Source organism: Hypanus sabinus, chromosome 2, assembly GCF_030144855.1.
Source record: "Hypanus sabinus isolate sHypSab1 chromosome 2, sHypSab1.hap1, whole genome shotgun sequence".
Classification (NCBI taxonomy): Eukaryota; Metazoa; Chordata; class Chondrichthyes; order Myliobatiformes; family Dasyatidae; genus Hypanus; species Hypanus sabinus.
Genome location: NC_082707.1, coordinates 8,458,836 through 8,485,515, shown reverse-complemented (window position 1 = coordinate 8,485,515; position 26,680 = coordinate 8,458,836). Strand labels below are relative to the sequence as shown.

The 26,680-nt window shown below is 48.1% G+C and overlaps 1 protein-coding gene across 1 annotated transcript in view; it reads left to right on the top strand.

Annotated features, from left to right (window-relative positions):
• LOC132406291 (phospholipase D1-like) overlaps positions 1–26,680 on the top strand; it is a 196,458-nt gene that overhangs the window by 78,003 nt on the left and 91,775 nt on the right. The window contains 6 exon segments of the mRNA XM_059991739.1: positions 14,452–14,601; positions 18,328–18,411; positions 19,920–20,001; positions 22,399–22,509; positions 25,003–25,209; positions 25,559–25,781. Of these exon segments, the coding sequence (XP_059847722.1) occupies positions 14,452–14,601; positions 18,328–18,411; positions 19,920–20,001; positions 22,399–22,509; positions 25,003–25,209; positions 25,559–25,781 (857 nt within the window).

Sequence of the window (26,680 nt, the reverse complement as noted above, 5' to 3'; positions counted from 1 at the left end):
ACTAACTGAAAGAAGAGATAGTAAGAGATTTGAAAGTGGGGGGGGGGGGTCCAAAATGATAGGAGGAGACAGGAGGGGGAGGGATGAAGCCAAGAGCTGGAAAGTTGATTGGCAAGAGGGATACAGAGCTGGAGAAGGGAGAGGATCATGGGTCAGAAGGCCTAGGAAGAAAGAAGAGGGGAGGGGAGCACCAGAGGGAGATGGAGAGCAGGCAAGGAGTGATTATGAGAGGGACGGAGAGAGAAAAAGAAGGGGGGGGGGATAAATAAATAAAGGATGGGGTAAGAAGGGGAGGAGGAGCATTAACAAAAGTTAGAGAAGTCAATGTTCATGCCATCAGGTTGGAGGCTACCCAGCCGGAATATAAGGTGTTGTTCCTCCAACCTGAGTGTGGCTTCATCTTGACAGTAGACGAGGCCATGGATAGACATATCAGAATGGGAATGGGGTGTGGAATTAAAATGTGTGTGATGCACCATCAGTAACTCTCGGAGACTGGAAGTGAACGATAGGCTTTTATTAACAGTAAAAGGGAGCACGATATCTCGAAGACTGAGGGAGGAGCAGTGCCCCAATCGCCTTTATACAGGGGTCTGTGGGAGGAGCCACAGGAGCAGTCAGCAGAGGGGCATGTCCAGACAGGTATATGTAGTTCACCACAGTGTGGCCTCTGGGAGAAGTGCCGGAAGAAGTTGTGGAGAAGTGGCGGAAGTTGGACCCGGAGGCTGGTGGAGTGGTAGGTGAGGACAAGGGGTCCCATCCCTAATGGGGTGGCAGGAGAATGGGGTGAGGGCAGATGTGCGTGAAATGGGAGAGATGCATTTGAAAGCAGAATTGATGGTGGACGAAGGAAAGCCCCTTTCTTTAAAAAAGGAAGACATTGTCCTGGAAAGAAAAGCCTTATCCTGAGAGCAGATGTTGCAGAGACAGAGGAATTGTAAGAAGGGGATAGCCTTTTTGCAAGAGACAGGGTGGGAAGAGGAATAGTCCAGGTAGCTGTGAGAGTCTGTAGGCTTATAGTAGATATCAGTAGATAGGCCGTCTCCAGAGATGGAGACAGAAAGATCGAGAAAGGGGAGGGAGGTGTCGAAAATGGACCAGGTAAATTTGAGGGCAGGGTGAAAGTTGGAGGCAAAGTTAATGATGTCAACGAGCTCAGCATGCGTGCAGGAGGCAGCGCCAATGCAGTCGTCGATGTAGCGAAGGAAAAGAGGGGGATGGATACCGGTATAGACTTGGAATACGGTCTGTTCCACAAAGCCAAAAAAAAAGGCAGGCATAGCTGTGACCCATACGTGTGCCCATGGCTACACGTTTGGTTTGGAGGAAGTGGGAGGAGCCAAAGGAGAAATTATTAAGGGTGAGGACTAATTCCACTAGACGGAGGAGAGTGGTGGTAAAGGGGAACTGATTAGGTCTGGAATCTGAAAAGATACGGAGAGCTTTGAGACCTTCCTGGTGGTGGATGGAGATACATAGGGACTGGACATCCATGGTGAAAATAAGGCGGTGGAGGCGAAGGGACTTAAAATCATTGGAAAAATTCAAAGCATGAGAAGTGTCACGAACATAGGTGGAAAGGGATTGAATGGGGGGGGAGGATAAAACAGTGTCAAGGTATGCAGAAATGAGTTCGGTGGGGCAGAAGCAAGCTGAGACAATAGGTCTACCTGGACAGGCAGGTTTGGGGAACTTGGGTAGGAGGTAGAAACAGGAAGTTTGAGGTGTGGGAACAATGAGGTTGGTGGCAGTGGATGGGAGATCCCCAGAGTTGATAAGGTTGGAGACAGTGATGCCTACACTGAAGAAGTTTAAATCTTCTCTTCGGCAGGAGTTTAATGAAGCCCCCTCTCACTGCTCCCCATCTCTTCTTTCAGTTAGTCCTGACGAAGAGTCTCGGCCTGAAACATCGACTGTACTTCTTCGTATAGATGCTGCCTGGCCTGCTGCATTCCACCAGCGTTTCCTTGAATTTCCAGCATCTGCAGATTTCCTCGTGTTTGCATTTTTAAATTAATCTGCTGTGTTCTTTGACTGTAAATGAGCAAAATTAGTTCATACATCGAGTACAGATGATGGACTGCATTCATGCAATACTTAGCCCGCATCCTCAAAATCTTCATTTTCATTGTAACATTTAAGATGATAGATGATACCTTCAAATTTTTCATAATTCCTAACATATTAAAGAAGTGAAATGATTTCATTTTCACTCCTGGCTGTCTCTGCCATTTCCAAGCCTGAATGCTTGAAACCACTGTGAGCAAAGCTGTTCTGTCTTGCCTTACTGCTTATTTTTCACTAGCTATCAGTGACCAAAATCACTGCTTTTTGAACGCAAACACACACAACTAACACTATTTTAAAACTGATCACTCAAAGCATGGTGTGGTGTTTAACAGACATGCAAGTGCATGCGACTGACGCTAGTTAGAAACTGTTCGGCAACAATCTCTGTCCCAATTATGGGGCATAGTGTCCCAAATAAACCAAAGGAATACCATCTAGTTTCTTGATTTAGTTTTTGTTCTTTAGAAGTTTTCCCAAGTAAATGACTAACCCAATTAACAGGAACTGGCAGTGGTGGTAGTGTGGCTCTGCTGGTAAAAGAAGCAATTTCATCTTTAGAAAGAGGTGACATAGGGCCAGAGGATGTTGAATCTTTGTGGGTGGAGTTAAGAAATGTCAAGGGTCAAAAAGCCATTATGGGAATCACATATATGCCCCCCTATAGTAGCCAAGATGTGGGGTCGAGATTGCAAAGGGCTTGTACTAAAGGTAATTTCACAAATGTAATTGGAGACTTCAATATGCAAAGGGATTGGGAAAATCAGATTGGTTTCGGTTCGCAAGAGAGGGAATTTGTTGACTGCCTATCAGATGGCTTTTTAGAGCAGCTTGTACTTGAGCCAACTCATGGAAAAGCTATCGTGGCTGTTGTGTAGTAACCCAGATCTTATAAGTGAGCTTAATGTTAAGGAACCCATAGGAGGCAGTGGTTATAATGAGATAGAGTTCATACTGCAATCTGAGAGGGAGAAGCATAACTCACACGTATCAGCATCACAATGGAACAAAGGGAATTCCAGAGGCATGAGAGAGGAGCTTGGCCAGGTGGATTGGAGGAGGATACTGGTGGGGATGACGGCAGAGCAGAGACGGCTGAAGTTTCTGGGAATAGTTTGCAAGGTGCGGGATAGATATGCCCATAGAGGAAGAAGTTCTCAAATGGCAGAGATGGGCAACTGTGTTTGACAAGGGAAGTTAAAGACTATAAAAACCAAGGAAAGGATATATAAGGTAGCGAGGGTGTTTGAGAAGTGGGATGATTGGGAAGATTTTCAGATCTAACAAATGGCAACTAAGAAGGGAAAAGATTAAATATGAGGGCAAGCTAGCTAATAACATAAAGCAGGATAATCAAAGATTTTTTCATTTATATAAAGCATAAAAGGGAGGTCGGAGTTGATATTAAACCACTGGAAAATGATGCTACTGAGGAAGTAATGGGGGAAAAATAAAAGGTAGATGAACATAATGGGTACTTCACTGTGGAAGACACCAGCAATGTGCCCGAGGTCTGTGAGTGTCAGGGAGCAGGAGTGAGTGCCATTGCTATTACAAAGGAAAAAGTGCTAGGCAAACTGAAAGATCTTAAGGTGGATAAGTCTCCTGGGCCAGATGGACGGCATCTTAGAATCCTGAGAGATGTTGCAAAAGAAATGAAGGATACATTGGTCATGATCTTTCAAGAATCACTTGATTCTGGCATGGTCTCAGAGGCCTGGAAGATTACAAATGTCACTCCACTCTTTAAGAAGGGAGGAAGGCAAACGAAAGGAAATTATAGACCAGTTAGCCTAACCTCAGTGGCTGGGAAAGTGGTGGAGTCTATTATTAAGGATGAAGTTTTGGGTAGCTGGAGACTAATGATAAAATAAGTTTTTTTTAATTGATTTTTTATGTATTTCTACAATTGCTACAGCAAAAACCCAACAGCAAAATGAAGATTAATACAGTGCAAAATAAACATAATTATATATAGTCAAAACAGTATTGAAAGAGCACCCAAAATAAAATCATATAAAGTTAATATCCTCCTCCCCCCCACAGAAAAAAAACCCCAGGCCAATCATTACAAGATGTAAAAAGTATTAATTGGAGCATTCAAACACCCAAAACTGTAAATGTAAATAAAAACAGAATAATAATGCCTACTACCAAAGGAAGTAAAAAAAAAGTCTCCACACCTTGTGAAACTTTATGTCCAAGTTGAGAAGTGAATAGTGAATTTTTTCAAGGTCTAAACAGGACAAAATAAGCCATTGTGCATGGGTGGGTGGGGCAACATCTCTCCACCTAAGAAGAATTGAGCATCTAGCCAGAAGAGAAGCAAAGATAATGTTCGACATTTAGTCGGACTCAAATGTATATCTGTCTCACCCAAGGCACCAAAAAGAGCAATCAGAGGGTTAGGTTCTAAGTGGCAATTCAGAATATGGGATAAGGTTAAGAAAACTTTTCTCCAAAATTTCTCTAGACCAGGACAGGTCCAGTACATATGGATAAGAGAAGCCCCGCCACCTTTACAATTGTCACAGACAGGACTGATGTTAGGGTAAAATCGGGACAATTTAGATTTGGACATGTGAGCCCTATGTACAACCTTAAACTGTAAACGACAGTGGCGAGCACAAAGAGAGGTCGAATTAACTGATTTGAGAATTGAGTCCCAAACCACATCAGATAAAGAAATATTTAAATCATGCTCCCAAGCCATTCTAATTTTATCAAAGGGGGCGCACTGTAGGGTCACTAATTTATCATGAATAAAAGATATTAAGCCTTTGCGCAATGGATTAATAGAAAGAAACAGGTCCACGACGTTTTTCTCAGGCATCGCAGGAAAATTAGATAATAAAGGATTAATGAAGTGTCTAATTTGAAGGTATCTAAAAAAGTGGGCATTAGGTAGATTGAACTTTGCAGAAAGCTGTTGGAAAGTTGCAAAGCGATTATCAATGAAAAGATCTTCAAAATGCCTAATACCCATTCTATACCAATGATGAAATGTTGAATCTTGCATGGAAGGTAAGAACAGATGATTATGCAAGATAGGATTAGAAAGAGGGAAACCATGAAGAGCATTAAATTTTCTAAACTGGGCCCATATTCTCAGAGTATGTCTAATAAGAGGATTAGCAATTAGTCTAGGCAAGTGACAAAGGAGTGCAGATCCAAGGTGCAGGAATAGAGAGATCCTTAGTGGAGTTCAACTCCATTGCCACCCATTTAGGACAATCAGACTGGTTATGACAAAAGGACCAAAAAGTAAGACAGCAAATATTAGCCGCTCAATAGTATGAACAAAAGTTTAAGTCTAAGACAACATGGTTTCTGTAAAGGGAAATCTTCCCTGACAAACCTGTTGGAATTCTTCAAGGAAGTAACAAGCAGGATGGGCATAGGAGAGGCAGTGGATGCCATTTACTTTGATTGTCAAAAGTTCCAAAGAGGAAGGGCTAACAGGCAGAGGGCTGTGAGTGGGAATAAAAGGAGCTTTTTTCTGTTTGGCTGCCAAGGACCAGTGGTGTTCCTCAGGGGTCAGGAGATAATGCTGAGCCTTTATAAAACACTAGTCAGCCCACACTTAGAGTATTGTCAACAGTTTTGGGCCCCATATCTCAGAAAGGATGTGTTGTCATTGGAGAGAGTCCAGAGTTCTGGGATCATCCTCGTGAAGGGATTAACATATGAGAAGCATTTGGCAGCTTTGGGCCTGTAATCATTGGAGTTTAGAAGAATGCATTGGGATCTCATTGAAACTTACCAAATGTTGAAAAGACTAGATCAGGTGAATGTGGTGAGGATGTATCCTATGTGTGAGGGGGTCCAGAACCAGAGGGCACAGCCTCAGAATTGAGGGGGCAACCCTTTGGAACAGAGGTAAGGAGGAATATTTTATCCAGAGAGCAAGTAAATCTGTGGAATGCTCTGCTACAGACTGCAGTGGAGGTCAAGTCCATGGGTATATTTAAGGTGGACGTTAATCATTCCCTGATCAGGTAGGGCATCAAGGGGTATGGTGAGAAGGCAGGTGTATGGGATTGAGTGGGATCCAGGATCAGCCATGATGGAATGGCAGTGCAGACTTGATGGGCTGAATGGCCTAATTCTGCTCCTACGTCTTATGGTCTTAAGAATCCACTGTATATTATAAATTGCTATAAGAATATATATTTTAAAAAGTGAAAAAATATTGAGGTAGTGTTGATGGTTCGTGGACCTTTCAGAAATCTAATGGTGGAGAGCAGGAAGCACTGAGTGAACGTCTTTGCTCCCGGACTTCCTCCCCAAAGGTGGGAATGAAATGAAGGCAGGTCCTGGGTGATGGGGTCCTCAATGATAGTCGCTGCCTCTCTGAAGCATCGTTTTGTTGTAAGTGGCCTTGATGGAGATGGAGGAGTCTACAACCTGCTGCAGCTATTTCAAATCTGGTGCAGCGTCCCCTCCAAACCAGACGGTGATGCAACCAGTTAGAATGATCTCCACGATATATCTGTAGTAATCTGTCAGAGCCATTGGTGACGTGCCAATTCTCCTCAAATTCCTAACACGGAATAACCACTCAGTCTGCCTTCTTCGTGATTGCATTGATGTGTTCGGCCCAGAACGACCTGAGATGATTATGTCCAGGTATTCCTGGTTAATGGTGCTTCTCTGGATGTTATGTGGCAGAGGATCTAGTGTGTTAGACTAACATGAATCAGTTGGGACAGGATTAATGTCCTGTGATTAGTGTCCTACCTCAATGACTACTATCCCGTTGCACTCACATCCATCACCATGAAGTGTTTCGAGAGGCTCGTCACAAGGCATCAAAAAGACCCTGCTGCCCCCCTCACTGGACCCCCTGCAGTTCGCGTTCCGTCCCAACCGTTCAACAGACAACGCCATTGCCACCTGGCCCTAATCCACCTGGACAAAAAAGACACATACGTTCGGATGCTGTTCATATACTTCAGTTCAGCATTCAACACAATCATCCCTCAGAAACTGATTGGAAAGCTGAGCCTACTGGGCCTGAACACCTCCCTCTGCAACTGGATCCTAGACTTCCTGACTGGGAGACCTCAGTCAGTCCGGATCGGGAGCAGCATCTCCAACATCATCACACTGAGCACGGGGACTCCCCAGGGCTGTGTGCTCAGTCCACTGCCGTTCACTCTGCTGACCCATGACTGTGCTGCCACACACAGCTCGAACCACATCATCAAGTTCGCCGTGGTAGGTCTCATCAGCAAGAACGATGAGTCAGCTTACAGAGAAGAGATGCAGTCTCTGAATGTGAACAAACCAAAAGAGATGGTTGTTGACTTCAGGAGGGCATGGAGCGACCACTCCCCGCTGAACATCGACGGCTCCTTGGTAGAGATCATAAAAAGCACCAAATTTCTTGGTGTTCACCTGACGGAGAATCTCACCTGGTCCCTCAACACCAGCTCCATAGCAAAGAAAGCCCAGCAGTGTCTCTACTTTCTGCGAAGGCTGAGGAAAGTCCTTCTCCCACCCCCCATCCTCACCACATTCTACAGGGGTTGTATTGAGAGCATCCTGAGCAGCTGCATCACTGCCTGGTTCGGAAATTGCACCATCTCGGATCGCAAGACACTGCAGCAGATAGCGAGGTCAGCTGAGATCATCTTCTCGCCATTACGGACATTTACATTACGCGCTGCATCCGCAAAACAGCATTATGAAGGACCCCACGCACCCCTCATACAATCTCTTTTCCCTCCTGCCGTCTGGGAAAAGACACCGAAGCATTCGGGCTCTCACGACCAGACTATGTAACAGTTTCTTCCCCCAAGCCATCAGACTCCTCAATACCCAGATCCTGGACTGACACCTTACTGCCCTATTGTCTTGTTTATTATTTATTGCAATGCCTGCACTGTTTTGTGCACTTTATGCAGTCCTGGGTAGGTCTGTAGTCTAGTGTAGTTTTTGTGTTGGTTTACATAGTTCAGTGTAGTTCTTGTACTGTTTCATGTAGCACCATAGTCCTGAAAAACGTTGTCTCGTTTTTACTGTGTACTGTACCAGCAGTTATGGTCGAAATGACAATAAAAAGTGATGACTTGACTAATGTGTTGTCACTATTCACCTCAACCGTGGGAATGAAGTCCGTGCTCTCACTACTCTCTGGAGGAATTTTCCGCACTGGCACTGATTACCTTTGGTTCTGTCCTTCCCCACTGGTAGAAATGTTCTCACTTCATCCACTCCATCAAAGCCTTCATGGGGAATCTTTGGAGAGGGTGCAAGGAGATTTACCAGGATGCTGGCTGTATGAGACAGTGTGTGTTATGAAGATAGGGTGAGCGAGCTGGGGCTTTTCTCCAGGGAGTGTATGAGGATGAAAGGTGACTTCATAGAAGCGTATAAGATGAGAAGAGGCATTGTATAAGAGGACAGCTGGTGACCTTTTCCTAGGGCGAAAATGGGTAATATAGTGGGGCATAATTTTAATGTGTTTGGAGGAAAGTTTCCAGGAGAAATCAGAGTTAAGTTTTTTACACAGAAAGTGGTGGGTGTGTGGAACAGGGTTGTCGTAGAGGTAGGCACTTTAGGGGCATTTAAGAGATTTTTAGATAGGCACATTGATGATAAAAGTGGAGGGTTATGTGGGAAGGAAGGGTCAGTTAAAAGACTGACGCACCTCATGGTTTCCACATGGAACATAGAACATTACCATGATGTAGAACCCTTCGCGATCTCCACTAGATTACCTCTCCGCCTTGTAGATTAGTCATAGTCAGAGCACCACAACACAGTACAGGCCCTTCAGCCCATTTAATCCATGCTGAACTATTCATCTACCAGGTCCCCATCGAGCTGCACCCAGAGCCTGGCCCTCCATGCCTCTCCCATTCATGTACCTATCCAAATCTGTGCCCTCAGGAGGAGGGAGACCTGGTCCGTTCTAACCAGGAAGCTTTCCTGCTCAAGGTCTTCTGTTTCTCTGCATGTTTCTCAGTACTTCCACATCCTGTTCTTAGAGACTCAGCTTAATGCTGCAAGTGTGGTCAAAACGAAGTCCCCTGCAAGTTCAATATTACTTCCTCAGCTGCCGGCCGTTCCTCTGGTATGCAGTTTGCTTCCTTTGTGACCTTGGTAACCTGAGGTGCCCACTCCAGGCTGACACGACCTAGGGAGTCACCAACTGCAGGATGCACTGCTCTGCAACCCCCAGTTGAAGCCCAGCCTGATTACAGGGCAAGTTATGATGACCAATTAACCCAGTAACCAGTACATCATGGGACCGTGAGAGTAAACCGTAGCACCAGGAGGGATCACACAGGGAGGATGGATAGGCTCCTTGCAGAAGATGTCTGCAAGGAATTGAACTCGGAACTCGGATGCCCCTGGCTGTATTACTGTCGCACTAACTGCATTGCTGCTGAGGCACGAGTAGGATAGCACAGTAGTGTAGTGGTGAGCCCATTGCCTCGCAGCGCCAGAGGCCCGTGTTCAATTCCTGCCGCTGCCTCTGACCACGTGGGTTTCCTCCACGTGCTACGGTTTCCTCCCGCAGTCTAAAGATGTACAGGTTAGTAGGTTAATTTTTCACACAGCACGGGCTAGTTGGGCCAGAGGAGCCTGTCACCATACTGTATCTCTAGACTAAAGAGAAAACATTCCGTACTCTCTCTAACTAGATGCTAAATATTCCTGCAGTCTGGAGGAACACGTGAGCTCCCCCAGGGACTGGTGCTAGCTGACAGGCGTATGTTGGTTAGGAAGCCGGGTGAAATCATTCCTTGGCACTTAAAAGACATGGTAAATGGAATGTCAGGGTGGAGATGGGTCCCTACCCAACGAGGGATAAGGCACTCCTTCCCTCTGCTAGGATGTAAGTCACCCTTGGGAAAGGTGTAGCACCTGCTTAGCCCTCCTGGATCAGGGTCATGTGAAGCCACGGGTGCAGGTGGTGGATGGTCCTTTGAGCGTATAACACCCGTGTAGCGCTCGTCTTATCTCGTGTGAGCTGCTCGCTGCATTTTTTAATGAGAAAATCACCTTACATAGTACTACACTAGGTGGTAGCGGGCCATCAGAAGCTCTAGGTATCGGAAGGAGACAGTGAATAGAAAACACACATTTCAGGAGGCAGGTTTTGTTTATAAAAAATGGCAATATATACAAAATATTTGCATGAGTAAGAACAATTCAAAATTCTAAGTTTCTGTTTTAGGTTCCAAATCTCAGATATCAATGAAATCCAAGTTACTTTTGAGTTTGGATCAATGAGATTCATTAGAATAACCTTTATCACTCTAATTTCTCTAACTAATTAGATCTACTGCTATTCCCTATTTAAAGGTTTACAGATTAACATTTGCCTTTTTATTTATCCCTAGTTAGTTAGAGAACTAATTGAAGTCCTATTTTTACCTATTATGGTTAACTTCAATTTCAGTTCAGGTCATTAGGTCTACAAATTCAAATCACAACTTTTAAATGAAGTAAATCTCATTGTCCCTTTTCAAAGTCTTTGCAATAATAATCAGTTCTTCCAGAAAATCAAATTCGGACCCTTCAAGTGAGAAATAAAATTATACATCCAACTGTATTAAGCCCTCTACGCCTTGAAACGTTTTGTTCTCGCACTGGCTCTTCGACGTCGGGTGGCTCACCACCTTGTTTCTGAGTGATTGGATGAAATAGTGGGTCATCCATGAAAGGTTGATTCACAAAACACAGCAAGCTATTAGAAACTAACTAAAGATAAAAAATTATTAAAAGTGGAATTAGTTAGTTTCACCACCCTGGTTATCAGAAATCCTCGGGGTGAAACAACACAACAACCTGACCGAGCCCCTGGGTATGTTTTAACAGAACTAATTCCCAGTTAACAGGAGAGATCTTGGACACCACTTTCTGCCAACATCGTCTTACTGTAGTTAGCAGGTCGGGCAGCAACCGTTGAAAGAAGCAGTCAACGTTTCAGGTCGAGATGCTCCGTCAGTCCTGACGAAGGGTCTCGACCCGAAACGTTGACTGCTTCTTTCAACGGATGCTGCCCGACCTGCTGAGTTCATCCAGCTTGTTTGTACGTCTTGATTTGACCACAGCATCTGCAGTGTACTTTGTGTCTTACCGTAGTTGATGCTCATTATAGCTGTAGCTTCAAAAAAATCTATTTTTCGATGTCGTCTCTCCTCCAAGGGTTTCACCCTGATGGTTTCCGATAAGTAGGTTGGAGAAACTAACTACTAATTCTACTTTTAATAGTGTTTATCTTTAATTAGTTTCTAATAGCTTGCTGCATTTCAGATCCTTGTCCATGCCTCGTCAGCCATGCCTTGTTCTCACATAGCTTTTTTTTCCCAAGTTCTCTTTGGTTTAAATTCGATAAACCTCATTTTCATCGCTCCACAGGTGGAGCTTTCTAACATGATGTATTTGGGTTTTATTAACCTGGGTTACAAGCAACTGGTAATATGATATGGTGCATAACAATCAAACAATATGCATACAGCTCAGAAACTGAAACTTCATCCAGCTAAATGGATGGTAAAGATATAAAAAGGTACTCTTCGACAGTCATAGCATGCTAGAACATTACAAAACAGAAACAGGCCCTTCGGCCCATCTAATCCATGCCAAACTATTAATCTGTCAAGTCCCGTCAACCTGCACCTGGACCGTAGTCCTCCATAACCCTCCCATCCACGTACCTATCCAAATGTCTTTTCAACATTGAAATCGAGCTCGCATGCACCACTTGTCCCACCACCCTGTCATGCTGCCTTTAAAGATTTCACCTTTCACCATTAACCCATGACCTCTAGTTCTAGTCTCACCCAACCTCAGTGGAAAAAGACTGCTTGAATTTACCCTATCATTTCTCCTTACCTTGTACAGTGAGATGGATCTTTGACCTCAATCTATTTCATTGTGATCGTGCACCTTACTGTGTACCTGCACTTTCTCTGTAGCTGTTAAACTTTATTCTGCCTTCTGTTATTGTTTTCCCCCGTTCTACCTCAGTGAGCTGTGTAATCCTCTGACCTGTATGAACAGTGTACAGTATAGGGCAAGCTTTTCACTGTATCTCAGGACGTGTGACAACAATAAACTAGTTCCAATTCCAAATAGAATGATGTGGGCCAAAACCGGATAAGTGGGATTTGTTCAGATGAACATCTTGACTGGCAAGTAGGATTTGGGCTGGACGGCCTATTTCTGAAACGGGAGATTCTGCAGATGCTGAAGATCCAGAGCAACACACACACAATGCTGGAGGAACTCGGCAGGCCAGGCAGCGTCTGTGGAGCACAGCCTCTCTCAGGCTGGAGGGGCAACATCCCGTACTCTGTCAAAGCAGCCTCCAACCTGATGGCCTGAGCATGAATTATCCAACCCAGTAATCTTTCATCCGTCCCCTTCCTCCTTTTCCCATTTCCTACTCTGGCTCCCCTCTTGTCACAACCTCAGAGTTGATGAACGTCCTTTTAGAATGGAGATGAGGGAATTTGTTGCCACAGGTGGCTGTGTGGGCCAAGTCATTGGGTGTAGTTAAAGCAGAGCTTCAAAGGTGTGTGATTAGTCAAAGTATGAAGAATTACAGAGATAAGGCACGAAATTGGGGCTGAGAAGGATATGAATCAGCCATGATGAAAAAGAACAGACTCAATGGGCCAAATGGCCTAATTGTGCTCTTGTATCTTATAGTCTTTGGTTTTACCTCTTCTCTTCTCACCTACCTAACTGGGGCCTCTCCTCCTTCCTTTTCCCCATGGCCTACTCCTATCAGATTGCTCCTTCTGCCCTGAACCCTTTTCACCTTTCACCTCCCAGATTCTCACTTCATTCCCCTCCTGCACTCAATGTCTCACCTGCCACCTTCCAGTATGTCCTCCTCTACACCTGATTCTGGCTTCTTCCCCGTTTCTTCCCAGTTCTGATGAAGGTCACGGCCCGAAACATCCATTGTTTATTCCTCTCCATTGACGTTGCCTGGCCTGTTGAGTTTCTCCAGCATTTTGTTTGTGTTAGTCAGCTTACTTCTGTTCTGCGTGACTCTGACTCGATGAGCTCTCCTCGTAGACTTGTTGCTTGATGACGGCAGTGAGTCCCGTGCAGTTTAACATCGCAGACTGCCTGGCAAGCTCCTGTTGAGTTATGAAGAAGTGGTGGTCATTACTGAGATAGGGCTGGCCTGTGTACATGTTTACCATCTGAGACAAATTAGGGAGAATTAAGATAATATTTAACCTCTGTTATTTACTTGTAAAGGAATTAGACAGATGGTGAAGTAGCAGCAGTATATTTACCGGAAGAGTCATCTCTATTGTAACTGAGCCTGGAAATGTTAATATCCGTAGACTATTTAATTCTGAAGATAGGTTACCAGGGTATCATTGGTAAACAGGTAGTAATGATGAGACAATAATGACACCATTGCTGAGGTAATCTATGAAAAGTTAATAGTTAATGTTGAGCTTCAAGGTGCAATTATCATCAGTGATATTCAACGAACCCCCTCCCCCACTGCTAGAGGAGTGGGGCCGAGGGAGACCCCAGTGTGGGTGTGTCACCCTGTGGGAGGGGTCTTTGTGTAGGTGGGTCACACACAATGGGAGGTTCATTCTGTGGGTGGGCCACACCGTGGGAGGGTCTTTGTGGATGGGTCACACTGTGGGAGGGGTCACCCTGTGGGAGGGGTCTGTGTGGGTGGGTTATCCTGTGGTAGGGGTCACACTGGGAGGGTCTTTGTGTGGGTGGGTCACCCTGTGGGAGGGGTCTGTGTAGGTGGGTTATCCTGTGGGAGGGGTCACACTGGGAGGGGTCTGTGTGGGTGGGTCACACTGTGGGAGGGGTCTGTGCGGGTGGGTCACACTGCGAGGGGTCACCCTGTGGGAGGGGTCTTTGTGTGGGGGGGTCACCCTGTGGGAGGGGTCTTTGTGTGGGTGGGTCACACTGTGGGAGGGGTCACCCTGTGGGAGGGGTCTGTGTGGGTGGGTTATCCTGTGGGAGGGGTCACACTGGGAGGGGTCTGTGTGGGTGGGTCACACTGTGGGAGGGGTCTGTGCGGGTGGGTCACACTGCGAGGGGTCATCCTGTAGGAGGGGTCTTTGTGTGGGTGGGTCACACTGTGGGAGGGGTCACCCTGTGGGAGGGGTCTGTGTGGGTGGGTTATCCTGTGGTAGGGGTCACACTGGGAGGGTCTTTGTGTGGGTGGGTCACACTGGGAGGGGTCACCCTGTGGGAGGGGTCACCCTGTGGGAGGGTCTTTGTGTGGGTGGGTTATCCTGTGGTAGGGGTCACACTGGGAGGGTCTTTGTGTGGGTGGGTCACACTGTGGGAGGGGTCACCCTGTGGGAGGGGTCACCCTGTCAGAGTGGTGGTTCTGACGAGGCATGCTTTCCATCTTTACTACAGAACCCTGATCATCAAATGCAACAGTTACCGTCATGCTCGGTGGTGGGGTCAGGAGATCGAGCAGTTCATGCGTGAGCACGCTGCCATTTTCCTGAAGGACCAACGATTCACATCCTTTGCCTCTGTGGATGAAGGAATTCTTTCCAAATGGTGAGTGTTATCTCTGGCATTGACCGATACAAGGCCCAGCCCACTGCCGGGATGGCTACCCATTCCTGTCAGCAGAGCAAGACTTAAACCCAGAGCATGTGACATACCCTCCCTAACATCACTCCACCCTCCTCCTTGCCAGTCCCCTCTCCTCCCTGCACTACCTCCTCTGGTACGTCCCTCCACTCGGCCTGTCCCCTCTCCCAGATTCACCACCTCCTCTGGTACGTCCCTCCACTCTGCCAGTCCCCTCTCCTCCCTGCACCACCTCCTCTGGTACGTCCCTCCACTCGGCCTGTCCCCTCTCCCAGATTCACCACCTCCTCTGGTACGTCCCTCCACTCTGCCAGTCCCCTCTCCTCCCTGCACCACCTCCTCTGGTACGTCCCTCCACTCGGCCTGTCCCCTCTCCCAGATTCACCACCTCCTCTGGTACGTCCCTCCACTGTCCCCTCTCCTCCCTGCACCACCTCCTCTGGTACGTCCCTCCACCGTCCCCTCTCCTCCCTGCACCACCTCCTCTGGTACGTCCCTCCACTCTGCCTGTCCCCTCTCCCAGATTCACCACCTCCTCTGGTACATCCCTCCACTCGGCCTGTCCCCTCTCCCAGATTCACCACCTCCTCTGGTACGTCCCTCCACTCGGCCTGTCCCCTCTCCTCCCTGCACCACCTCCTCTGGTATGTCCCTCCACCGTCCCCTCTCCCAGATTCACCACCTCCTCTGGTACGTCCCTCCACTCTGCCAGTCCCCTCTCCTCCCTGCATCACCTCCTCTGGTACGTCCCTCCACTCTGTCAGTCCCCTCTCCTCCCTGCACCACCTCCTCTGGTACGTCCCTCCACTCTGCCAGTCCCCTCTCCTCCCTGCATCACCTCCTCTGGTACGTCCCTCCACTCTGCCAGTCCCCTCTCCTCCCTGCACCACCTCCTCTGGTACGTCCCTCCACTCTGCCAGTCCCCTCTCCTCCCTGCACCACCTCCTCTGGTACGTCCCTCCACTCTGCCAGTCCCCTCTCCTCCCTGCACCACCTCCTCTGGTACGTCCCTCCACTCTGCCAGTCCCCTCTCCTCCCTGCACCACCTCCTCTGGTACGTCCCTCCACCGTCCCCTCTCCTCCCTGCACCACCTCCTCTGGTACGTCCCTCCACTCTGCCAGTCCCCTCTCCTCCCTGAACCACCTCCTCTGGTACGTCCCTCCACCGTCCCCTCTCCTCCCTGCACCACCTCCTCTGGTACGTCCCTCCACCGTCCCCTCTCCTCCCTGCACCACCTCCTCTGGTACGTCCTTCCACTCTGCCAGTCCCCTCTCCTCCCTGCACCATCTCCTCTGGTACATCCCTCCACCGTCCCCGCTCCTCCTCTGGTACGTCCCTCCACCGTCCCCGCTCCTCCCTGTACCACCTCCTCTGGTACGTCCCTCCACTCTGCCAGTCCCCTCTCCTCCCTGCACCACCTCCTCTGGTACCGCAACTGAGCCTGAAGGAGCAATTCCGGCCTGTCAGCTTCATGCTAGATCTGGGAGGAACAATCCCAGGAATCAGTCCCTTCCACTCTTCCTTATTTCCCTCCAACCCAGAAGCATATATGAAAAAGGAACAGAATTAGGCCATTCAGCCCATCGTGTTTTCTCTACCATTCCATCGTGGCTGATTTATTATCTCTCACAAACCCCTTCTCCTGATTTCCCTGTGTAACTTTGCGTACCCTTTCTCATCTAGAACCTCTCCACTTCAAATATTCCCAATGATTTGGCCTCCAGAGCCATCTGTGGAGATCAATTCCACAGATTCCCCACCCTCTGGCTAAAGCAATTCCTCCTATCTCTGCTCTAAAGTGATGCCCCTCTATTCTGAGGCTGTGCCCTCTGGTCATAGACTCCCCCACTATGGAAAACATCCTCTCCACATCAACTAGACCTTTCAATATGTGATAGTTTTCAATGAGATCATTCTCCTAAACGCCATTGAGTGCAGGCCCAGAGCTTCTCATATGTTATCCCTTTCATTCCTAGGATCATTGTCGTCAGCCTCCTCTGGACCCTCTCCAATGCCAGCACGTCTTTTCTTAGATAAGGGGCCCTAAACAGCTCACACTGTTCCAAGTGTGATCTGACCAGTGCCTTATAAAGCCTCAGCAATACATCCCTGCTCTTATACTCTAGTCTCGAAATGGAAGCAAACATTTGCAATTGCCTTCCTCATCACCGATTCAAACTGCAAGTTAATCTTTAAGGAATCTGGCACAAGGATACCCAAGTCCTTGTCCCTCTGATTTCTGAGTTTGTTCCTCATTTCAATCCCAACTACATTCTTTCACTCAACTTCACGTCAATATTCCTCACCCCACTAGCGGATTCTTCCCCTCACCAATATACCAGTGGCTGATTAACCCTCCCACCGTGCACGTTGTTGGATCTGGGAGGAAACTGGAGCTCTCAAGGGAAACCCACACGGTCCTCAGGGAGAATATGCCACTTCCATACAAGAGCACTGAAGGATGAGATTGAGCACAGATGGTTTTAACTGTAAGGCAGGCAGAAGCATTGCCCACTGCACAAAAGCATGACATCTTCACCTACCCCTTCTTCCCTCTGTGCAGCCCGTGAAACACTTCACGTTCATCTCCTCACGTTTTCTTTCATGTGCTTCACCTCTCCCCCCTCTCCCCCTACCTTCTCTCCCCATCTCTCCCCTCCCCTGCCCCCTCTCCACCCCTTCCCCTTCCCTCTCTCGCCACCTCCTCTCCCCCCTCCCCTCTCCTGCCCGTTGTCCACCCCCCATTTGCCCCCTCACTCTCCCCTCCTCCCTCTCTACTTCTCCTTCCCCCTCCTCCTCACTGGTCTCCTTCCCACACTACAGTCCTCCTCAACCCATCAATCCTCGACCATCTCCCTTACCTCGATTCAGGGCTACAGACAGTCCTCAGGTAAGGCAACTCCTCACCGGTGAGTCTGTTGGGGTTGTCTCGCTGAGACCTCCCCCACATCAGTCGGGCCTGGAGTAGAGGGGGGTCTGCTTTGTCGAGCTCCGTCGCTCAGTCTGTCACATCAGGCAAGTTCCTGACGGCACCCCATCTTAAATCTGCTTCCCTTCCTGTTCTGATGTGTCAGTCCATCTCCTCCTCTGCTGTCACGATGACTGAGTCTCCAGGTGGAGCAGAAATATTCCATCTGGGTAGCCTCCAACCTGGGCATGAATGTCGATTTCTCCAGCTTCTGGTAACTTCTCCCTTTCTCCATCTTCTCCCATTCTGGATCCCCTCTTCTTACCTGCCCATCTCATTCCTCTGCTCTCCCTCCTCCCTCCCCTTTTCCCATGGTCCGCTATCCTTTCCTATCAGATTCTTCCTCCTTCAGCCTGTCACCTGCCCACGAATAACTTCATCCCTCACCTGGTCTGTCCTATCACCAGCCAGCTTGTACACTTCCCCCTTACTACACCTTATTCTGGCCTCTTACCTCTTTCCTTTCCTGTCAAGATGAAGGGTCTCGGCCCGAAACATCGTCTGTTTATTCCCTCTGTAGATTCTGCCTGACCTGCTCAGTTTGGTGTGTGTGTTTCTCTCCCTCTCCACCCCTTCAGTTCTCTCCCCCTTGACAACTCTCCACTGTGCCCCTACGTTAAGCACCCGCTGATCCAGTTCCCAGTGGGTAGGGGGGATTGGGGACTGGAACCCCTTGGTATGGAGCCCTCATTTAACCCTGCCCATCTTCCTCCTCACACAGGTACATCAACGCCAAAAACTACTTTGAGGACGTGGCGGACGCTATGGAGAGTGCCCAGGAGGAAATATTCATCACCGACTGGTGGTAAGTTGCTTGATGTAGGTCTTTCAGGGAGAAATAAGAGCAGATAGCATGGAGGGGCCACGGAACAGGATCACAAAAGCAGCAGAAAATTGTAAACTCTGCCAGCTCCATCGTGGGCACTAGCCTCTTCTCATTGCCACCATCAACAAGGAGGTACAGGAACCTGAATTAAAGCTTTAGGAATGGCTTCTTCCTCCCCACCATCAGATTTCTGAATAGACTGTAGGCACTCATATATGTAGCTAGGGTGCTAAGCCTGTTGTACAGTACAGTACTGGTCAACGTGGAGCTGAGAGCGAGTTTGTAAGCCTGACAGGAGCAAAGGATGTTGGGCGTGGTGGGGTGGAGTGCCATGGGAGGGGTGTGTGTGAGGCAAGTGCCAGGGGTGGGAAGTCAAGTCACTGTTATTGTCATTTCGACCATAACTGCTGGTACAGTACACAGTGAAAACGAGACAACGTTTTTCAGGGCCATGGTGCTACATGTGGCACCAGCCCTGAGGTCGTGGAGTTTGTTGTTTTGCAGCTGCAGTACAAAGTAACACATTTAAAACTTACTACAACTTATTATAAGAAATATAAAGATGAAAATTGGCTTAATCCTGTCATGTGTACTGAGGTCGAGTGAAGAGCTTGTCTCGCACTCTCTCAGATCACTAACAGTGCATTGAGCTGGAATGAAATAAAACAATAACAGAGTATAATAAAGTGTGAATGCTACTGAGGAGTGCAGTGCAGGTAAACGATGAGAGTACAAGGACATTATGAGGTAGATTGTGAGCCCAAGCGTTCAACTTATCATACAAAAGGTCTGATCAATACTCATGTTACACCGCGACGGAAGCTGTCCTTGAGCCTGGTGGGACGTGTTCTCAGGATTTTTTACCTTCTGCCTGATAGGAGAAGGGGGAAGAGAGAATGTTTGGGTGAGTTGGTCTTTGATTTTACTGGCTGCTTGACCGAGACAGTGAGAAGTGTAATCAGAGTCCATTGACGGGAGGCTGGTTTCTGTGACATCCACAACCCATATTCCCTCTAGGCCGTTCGCATGTGTGTGCGCACACACTTTTCAACCAGCGCATAAAGGAAATTAATGTGCGCACAAAAGGTGAGTTACCGAAAATAAGCTAGTAATTAATAATTGTATTTATTGAAATGCCAAAGACAGGAGAGAGAAAAATAAATGAGTGACTTAAATATGTATGTTATTTTGTTGTTGTTCTGTGCAGTTTTATGTCTAATATTTTGTAAACCTGCATAAACTGTGCCATGTGTGAATTCAATGCGCACGTACTTTTGTCACAGGAAGAAAATTTGCACAACCTACGATTTTTGCACACACTGACTACTAAGGATTAGAGTGAACATTGTCCACACCTCTGCGTTTCCTTGTGGTCACAGTCAGATCAGTTGTTGAGCCAAACTGTGATGCTTCCAGACAGCTTGTATTTGGTCTCTGGGCTCAAGGGTTTAGATGCCTAACTGTGCTCTTTACTCTGGGATATGTAGGTTGAGTCCAGAGATCTTCCTCAAGAGGCCAGTGATGGAGGGAAACCACTGGAGGCTGGACTGCATCCTCAAACGCAAAGCAGTGAGTTCCTCTTTCTTCTTTGACCTGCAGAAACAAGCTGCGGCCTATCAAGTCTAGGCAAGCCACCAGTTAGTTACCCATCTACCCGCCTTGTGTACACCTTCAAACATCACGGAAACAGGCCCTATGGCCCATCAAGTCCAATCTAGCCACTGACTACCCACCTACCCTGGAGGGACACTCTGTAGACACTGGAGCAATGCACAACTTTTTGGACAAACTCTGTGTGTTGAACAGTGTGTGTGCTCATGTGGGCAGCGTGTGTTGTGGGTGGGGGAAGGGCAAAGTATTCTCAATGTTTTGGTTCCTGACGCAGGGTGTTGTCCCAAAATGTCAGCAACTCCTCCACCTACACACAGACGCTGCTTGATCTGCTGAGTTACAGAGTCATCGAGTCACACAACATGGGAACAGGCCCTCAGCCCAACTGCTCTCTGCCAGCTGAGTTCCCCAGTGGGCTAATCCCATCTCCCTTTGTTTGGCCCACAGCCCTCTAACCCTCTCCTGTCCATGCACTTGGCTTCTATATATTGCTAGGGTGCCCACCTCAATCACTCTATCTGGCAGCTCTTTCAAATGTGCACCTCTCTTTGTGTGAAGTCTCTGCCGCTGATGTCTCTTTTGGACCATGGACAGCAGAATTAGGCTGTCTGGGCCACTGAGTCTGCTCCACCACTCCAACATGGTTGATTTTCTTCATCCCTTTCAACCCCATTCTCCTGCCTTCTCCCTGTCACCCCGACTAATCAAGAATCTGTCAACCTCTGCCTTAAGTATGCACAATGACTTGGTCTGCACAGTCGTCTGTGGCAATGAATTCCACAGGTTCACCCGCCTCTGGCTAAAGAAATATCTCCTCATCTCTATTCTAAGTGGATGCCCCTCTATTCTGAGGCCGTGTCCTCTGGTCCCAGACTCACCCAGTATAGGCAACATCCTCTCCACATCCACTCCGTCTTGGCCTTTCAATATTCGAGAGGTTTCAATGAGATCCCCCCTCTCGTTCTTCCAAACTCCAGTGAGTGCAGGCCCAGAGCCATCAAACATTCCTCATTTTCTTCTCTTGGTTTCACTCTCAGGATGGACTGCCCACTCCTTTTTGTTTTTGTTTGTAGAGAATAGTGGGGTTTTTTTCATATAAAAAATTCAAGAAGTTTTTTTTTATATGAATTGGTAAGAGGAGAACTAATTAACTTTTTCCTTATTATACATTCTATATCAGATTAATAATTTATATGACTTGCATAATGTTTATTTCTCCTATATGTATATATGTGTTTGAGATAATTCTCCTCTTGTTTGTGTACATGCTCTTTTTAGATCAACAAAAAGATTGATAAAGGAGAACATTCCTCATATGATAACCCTTTCACCCCTGGGATTATTCTCGTAAAGCACTTCCTGACGGTCACCAATGCCAGCACATCCTTTCTTAGACAAGTTATTGTAGAACATGGAACAGTCCAAACCCTTCAACCCACAATGCTGTACTGACTTTTTAACGTACTCTAACCCTCCCCTCCCCCATAACCCTCCATTTTTCTTTCATCGATATGCCTATCTAAGAGTCTTTTAAATGTCCCTAGTGTAAATGCCCTGCATTAGGGACCTACTCTTCTGCCAGCAGGTTCTATGCACCCACCACTCTGATATCCCCCTCCCCTATACAGTACTTTCTGCCAATCACCTTAAAGTGATGCCCTCCTGTGTTAGTCATCTCATATCCTGAGTCTCTGCGTATCCATTCGATCTCTGTCCCTGTCACCTCTAATCCACCTTTGTTCCCAACAGGAAAGTCCTAGCTTGCTCACTTTATCTCCATATGACATCTAATGCAGGCAGCATCCTGGTAAAGCTCTGCAGCCTCTCCAGAGCTTCCACATCCTTCCTGTAGTGAGGTGACCAGAACTGACCACGGTACTCCAAGTGGGGTCTGACAGGGCTTTACCTCATGGCTTGTGAACTGAATCCCATTCTCACAAAGGCCCAGGCACCACAAGCCTTCTTAGTCACCCTGTCACCTCGTGCTGCAACTGTGGAGGTGGAGCTCAGGTCCCTCTCTTCCTCCGCACTGCTAAGAATCCGGCCATCAACACTATCCTCTGGCTTCAGGCTTCACCTCCCTAAGTGAATCACTTCACAGTTCTTCAGACTGAACTCCATCTGCCTCTTCTCAGCCTGGCACTGCATCCTGTCGACGTCCCATTGTAACCTATGACAACCTTCTACAGAGTCCACAACCCCACCAACCTTCGTGTCGACTGTAAATTCAGCTACTCACCCTTCCACTTCCTCATCCGAGGTATCTTTCACAGTCACGAGCAGCGACTCTGTTGTTTAGATTCCTGCAGTCCCTTCGGTTTTCCGCTTCATTCTCCTTTCTTTCTGTCTTGGCAGCAACAAGGGGTGAAGGTGTTTGTGATGCTGTACAAGGAGGTGGAGCTTGCTCTGGGGATCAACAGTGAGTACAGCAAGAGGACTTTGATGCGTCTTCACCCCAACATTAAGGTGAGTGACTTTTGACTGAGAACCTGGCATGGACAGCACCGGCAAAATGGGGAATACAGCCCATAGTTCGGGGAAACAAAGGACTTAGAACAGCGGAAAGGGTGAGCAGCTTCAAGTTCTTGGGCGTCGACATCTCAGAAGATCTCTCCTGGGCCCAACATATTGATGTAACTACCAAGGGCATGACAGCGACTATATTTCATCAGGAGTTTGCGGAGACAAAGCCTCGAGCAAATTTCTACAGATGTACCGTGGTTGCATCGCCGTCTGTCGTGCCTCCTTTGCAATCACATCACTATGTTGGGCCCAAGGTCAATCTCCTGAGATACTGATGACTGGGAACTTGAACTGCTCAACGAGTAGAGCAGGCAGGTGAAAGCACACAGTTTCTTCCCCAGGCAGAGGGTTTGGAACACGAGGGCATAAGTTTAAGATTAGAGGTGAGAGATTTTAAATCAGTTTAAGGAACTTGTGGCTTGGTGGCCAAGTTTGTAGACAATACAAAGGGAAGTTGAGGAAGCAGGGAGTTTGCAGAAGGACTTTGACAGATTGGAAGTGGCAGATGGAATATCGTGTTGGGAAGTATATGGCCGTGCACTTTGGTAGAAGGAATAAAGGTGTGAAGTGTTTCATACATGGGGAGAAAATTCAAAGATCAGAGGACCATGCGGACTTGGGAGTCCTTGTGCAGGATTCCCCAAAGTTTAACTTGCAGATTGAGCCAGTGGTAAGGAAGACAAATAAAATATTACCATTCATTTTGAAAGGATTAAAATATAAAAGCAAGGATGTAATGCTGAGGCTTTATAACATACTGGTCAGACTGCACTGGGAGTATTGTCAACAGTTTTGGGCCCCTTATCTGGGAAAGGATGTGCTGGCATTGGAGAGGGTGCAGTGGAAGTTCTCAAGAATGAGCCTGGGAATGAAAGGGTTAATGTAAGAGGAGCGTTCAATGGCACTGGGACTGTACTCACTGGAATATAGAAGAACAAGGGGGGATCACATTGAAGCCTGTCAAAAATTGAAAGAAACACACACAAAATGCTGGAGGAACTCAGCAGGTCAGGCAGCATCGATGGAAGAGAGTACAGTTGATGATACAGCCCAAGAGAAAAAAAAAGGCGGGGGAGGAGGGAGTCGAGATAGGGTGGGTGTGGAGAGGTTGTTTCCTATAGTGGGGGAGTCTAGGACCAGAGGATACAGATAGAGTGGATGTGGAGAGGATGTTTCCTATAGTGGGGGAGTCTAGGACCAGAGGGCACAGCCTCAGAATAGAGAGACTTCTATTTAGAACAGAGATGAGGAGGAATTTCTTTAGCCAGAGGGTGGTGAATTTGTGGAATTAATTGACATAGGTGCTGTGTAGGTCAAGTCATTGAGCACATTTAAAGTGGAGTTTTATAAGTTCTAATTAGTGCATCAAAAGTTAAAGGAAGAAGGCAGAAGAATGTTGAGAGGGATAGTAAATCAGCCATGATTCAATGGGCTGAATGGCCTATGTCTTCTGGTCTGTACAGATCATCAGATCAGTGCATTGAGATAGAACAGAATACAGAATGAAGTGTTATGGTTACAGAGAGAGTGCAGTGCAGACAGACAATAGGGTGATGAGAAGGTGAGGTCCAGGCTCCATTTTATCACACTAAGGAACCATTCACTTAGAACAATTGGGTAGAAGTTCGATAGGCACATTTAATGTATACCCCCCTCGCCCACCAGCAAAAAAACCATCGGCACCCCCCACTGAGCACTCCAGCATGCAGCAAAGCATCAATAAAGACACAGACTTGCAGTACCCCAAAGACTACTCGTTCACCCGGTGTTCGACATACCACAGGCTCCCTCTCTCCCTAATAAGGGAAAAAGAGGTGTCTCCGTTTCACAGCGAGAGGGGAGACATAACAAACAAATCGCTGATTTACGATGTTAAAAATCTGTTGCGTCACTTTTTCCGAGCTCTCTGCCCAGAGAGTCAGCCCCAGAAAGGCTCAGGTCTCTGGAAACACAGCCAGCAGTCAAACCGCTGCTCCTGACGTTCCGTGTTCTCCCGTGATGCCTCAGTCAGGGTTACCGGCCTGGAATCAGTCTCTCGCCAGAGCCACGGAAATTCGACGTCCTGGAGGCGCAGTAGTCTTCCAGGCCGCATCCTTGTGATACCAAAAAGCGGCCGGTCGTGAGGCCCTGAGAGCGGGTCCCATTCCCGTAGAGAACCAAAGTCAGGGTGTAACTCCAGGTCAGGGTCTTCAAAGGAACCTTGAAAAGAGATATCAAAGATGGAAATAGAGCTGTTTCTGAAGATGCAGGCAAAGGAATCACCGTTTGGACTTTACTCTGCCCTCCAAGTTTTCCTTGAGCCTGGTGGGACGAGCTTTCAGGCTCCTGTATCTTCTGGCTGATGGGAGGGGGGAGAAGACAGAATGTCTTGTTGAGCTGGTGATTGTACAAGCCCCTACTGACGGCCCCCTGTTCTGTGACCTCCCCCTCTCTCAGGTGATGAGGCACCCCGACCACGTGTCCTCCACGGTCTACCTGTGGGCACACCACGAGAAGCTGGTGGTTATCGACCAGTCTGTGGCCTTTGTCGGAGGCATTGACCTGGCTTATGGGAGGTGGGATGACGATGAACACCGGCTGACCGACGTGGGCAGCGTGACGCGGGGTATGAATGCATCGTCCGCCACGACCGCCAACCAAGGGGTAAGGACCACCCTGCTGGGTGCTCTTCGATGGCTCAGCAGGTTGGGCACCTCTGACCGGGGAAGGGGAGAGAGAGTACGATATTGAGTGTTGATGGTTAAGTGTGTCTGAATATCTTCAGGTGGTGAGGGTGGGTGTCAGTCTACCAATGAGGGTTGACCGATGCAGAGTACCCCAGGTCCGGGGTTGGGATGGAGTGGTGTGGGGGTGTGGGGGATGTCTCCCAGCGCACAGGGGAGGCTCCCACCTACCGGACAGGTCACTGCTCTCCCTGGCACTGAAAACCACCCAGCCTTCCCCCCACGGACCACCGCCTTCTGACAGTGATTCTCTCCCTGTGTTTTGGCAGTCGGAATCCGTGCCCAGCGAGGAGGGGGAGGCCCAGGCGAGCTTGGCAAAGGTCATGCTGGCAAGGGGCGGCGATGACGTGCAGGAGACGGCAGAGGAGGAGGCGGCGGCCAGGATGAGGGGCATTGGCAGGCCAAAGAGGACCCTCAACTTGGTTAAGCGGCTGCAGAGGCAGAACCTGGAACACAGTGACAGCGTGAGCAGCGTGGACAGCTCCGAGCACGGTAAGACCCCCTCCCAGGGGGTGGGGAGCAACGGGGACAGCTCCGAGCACGGTAAGACCCCCTCCCAGGGGGTGGGGAGCAACGGGGACAGCTCCGAGCACAGTAAGACCCCCTCCCAGGGGGTGGGGAGCAACGGGGACAGCTCCGAGCACGGTAAGACCCCCTCCCAGGGGGTGGGGAGCAACGGGGGCAGCTCTGAGCATGGTAAGACCCCTCTCAATGGATGGGGGATGCAACAGGGACCAACTCTGTAGAACCCCCCACCCCCCCGAGCTCCGTACGAGAACCTCATCTCGGTTGGACTGGGGAACGGTGGGATCAGTTCTGACTGTGAAACTACATTTCTGCCCTTCCTTATTATCTGGTTATTCGCTCAAACTCTTTACCCAGTTCCTGTCTTCTTCCCTGCCTGTTATCTTTCCAGTTCAGGAAGGGTTAACCACCTTATAAATACTTGGTTGTTTATTCAGTGATAATTCTGCAATTATGGCAGGCTTGGGTGCCATGGGAGCGTAGTGGCTGGTGTGACACTATTACAACTCAGAGTGCCGGAGTTCAGAGTTCAGTCCCGAGTCTGTGTACACCCTCACCGTGGAATGTGTGGCGTTCTGGTTAGTAGGTTAATTGGTCATTGTAAGTTGTCCTGTGATTAGGTTAGGGTTAAATTGGGCTTGTCGGGGGATGCTGGGCAGTGCAACTCGAAGGGCTAGAAGGGTCTTTCCACTGCTGAATCTCTCTATAAATATGAAAGGGAATGCCTTCAGCCATGGATCCGAATCACATCCCCAAAGTCCTTGCCAAAAACAGGTGAGGTATTCCTGACTCTGAGAGGCTTTATTTTGCATTCTAGAGTCAGGCCTAATAATCACTTTCGGTTCACAGTCCAGCAGATCTTTGAA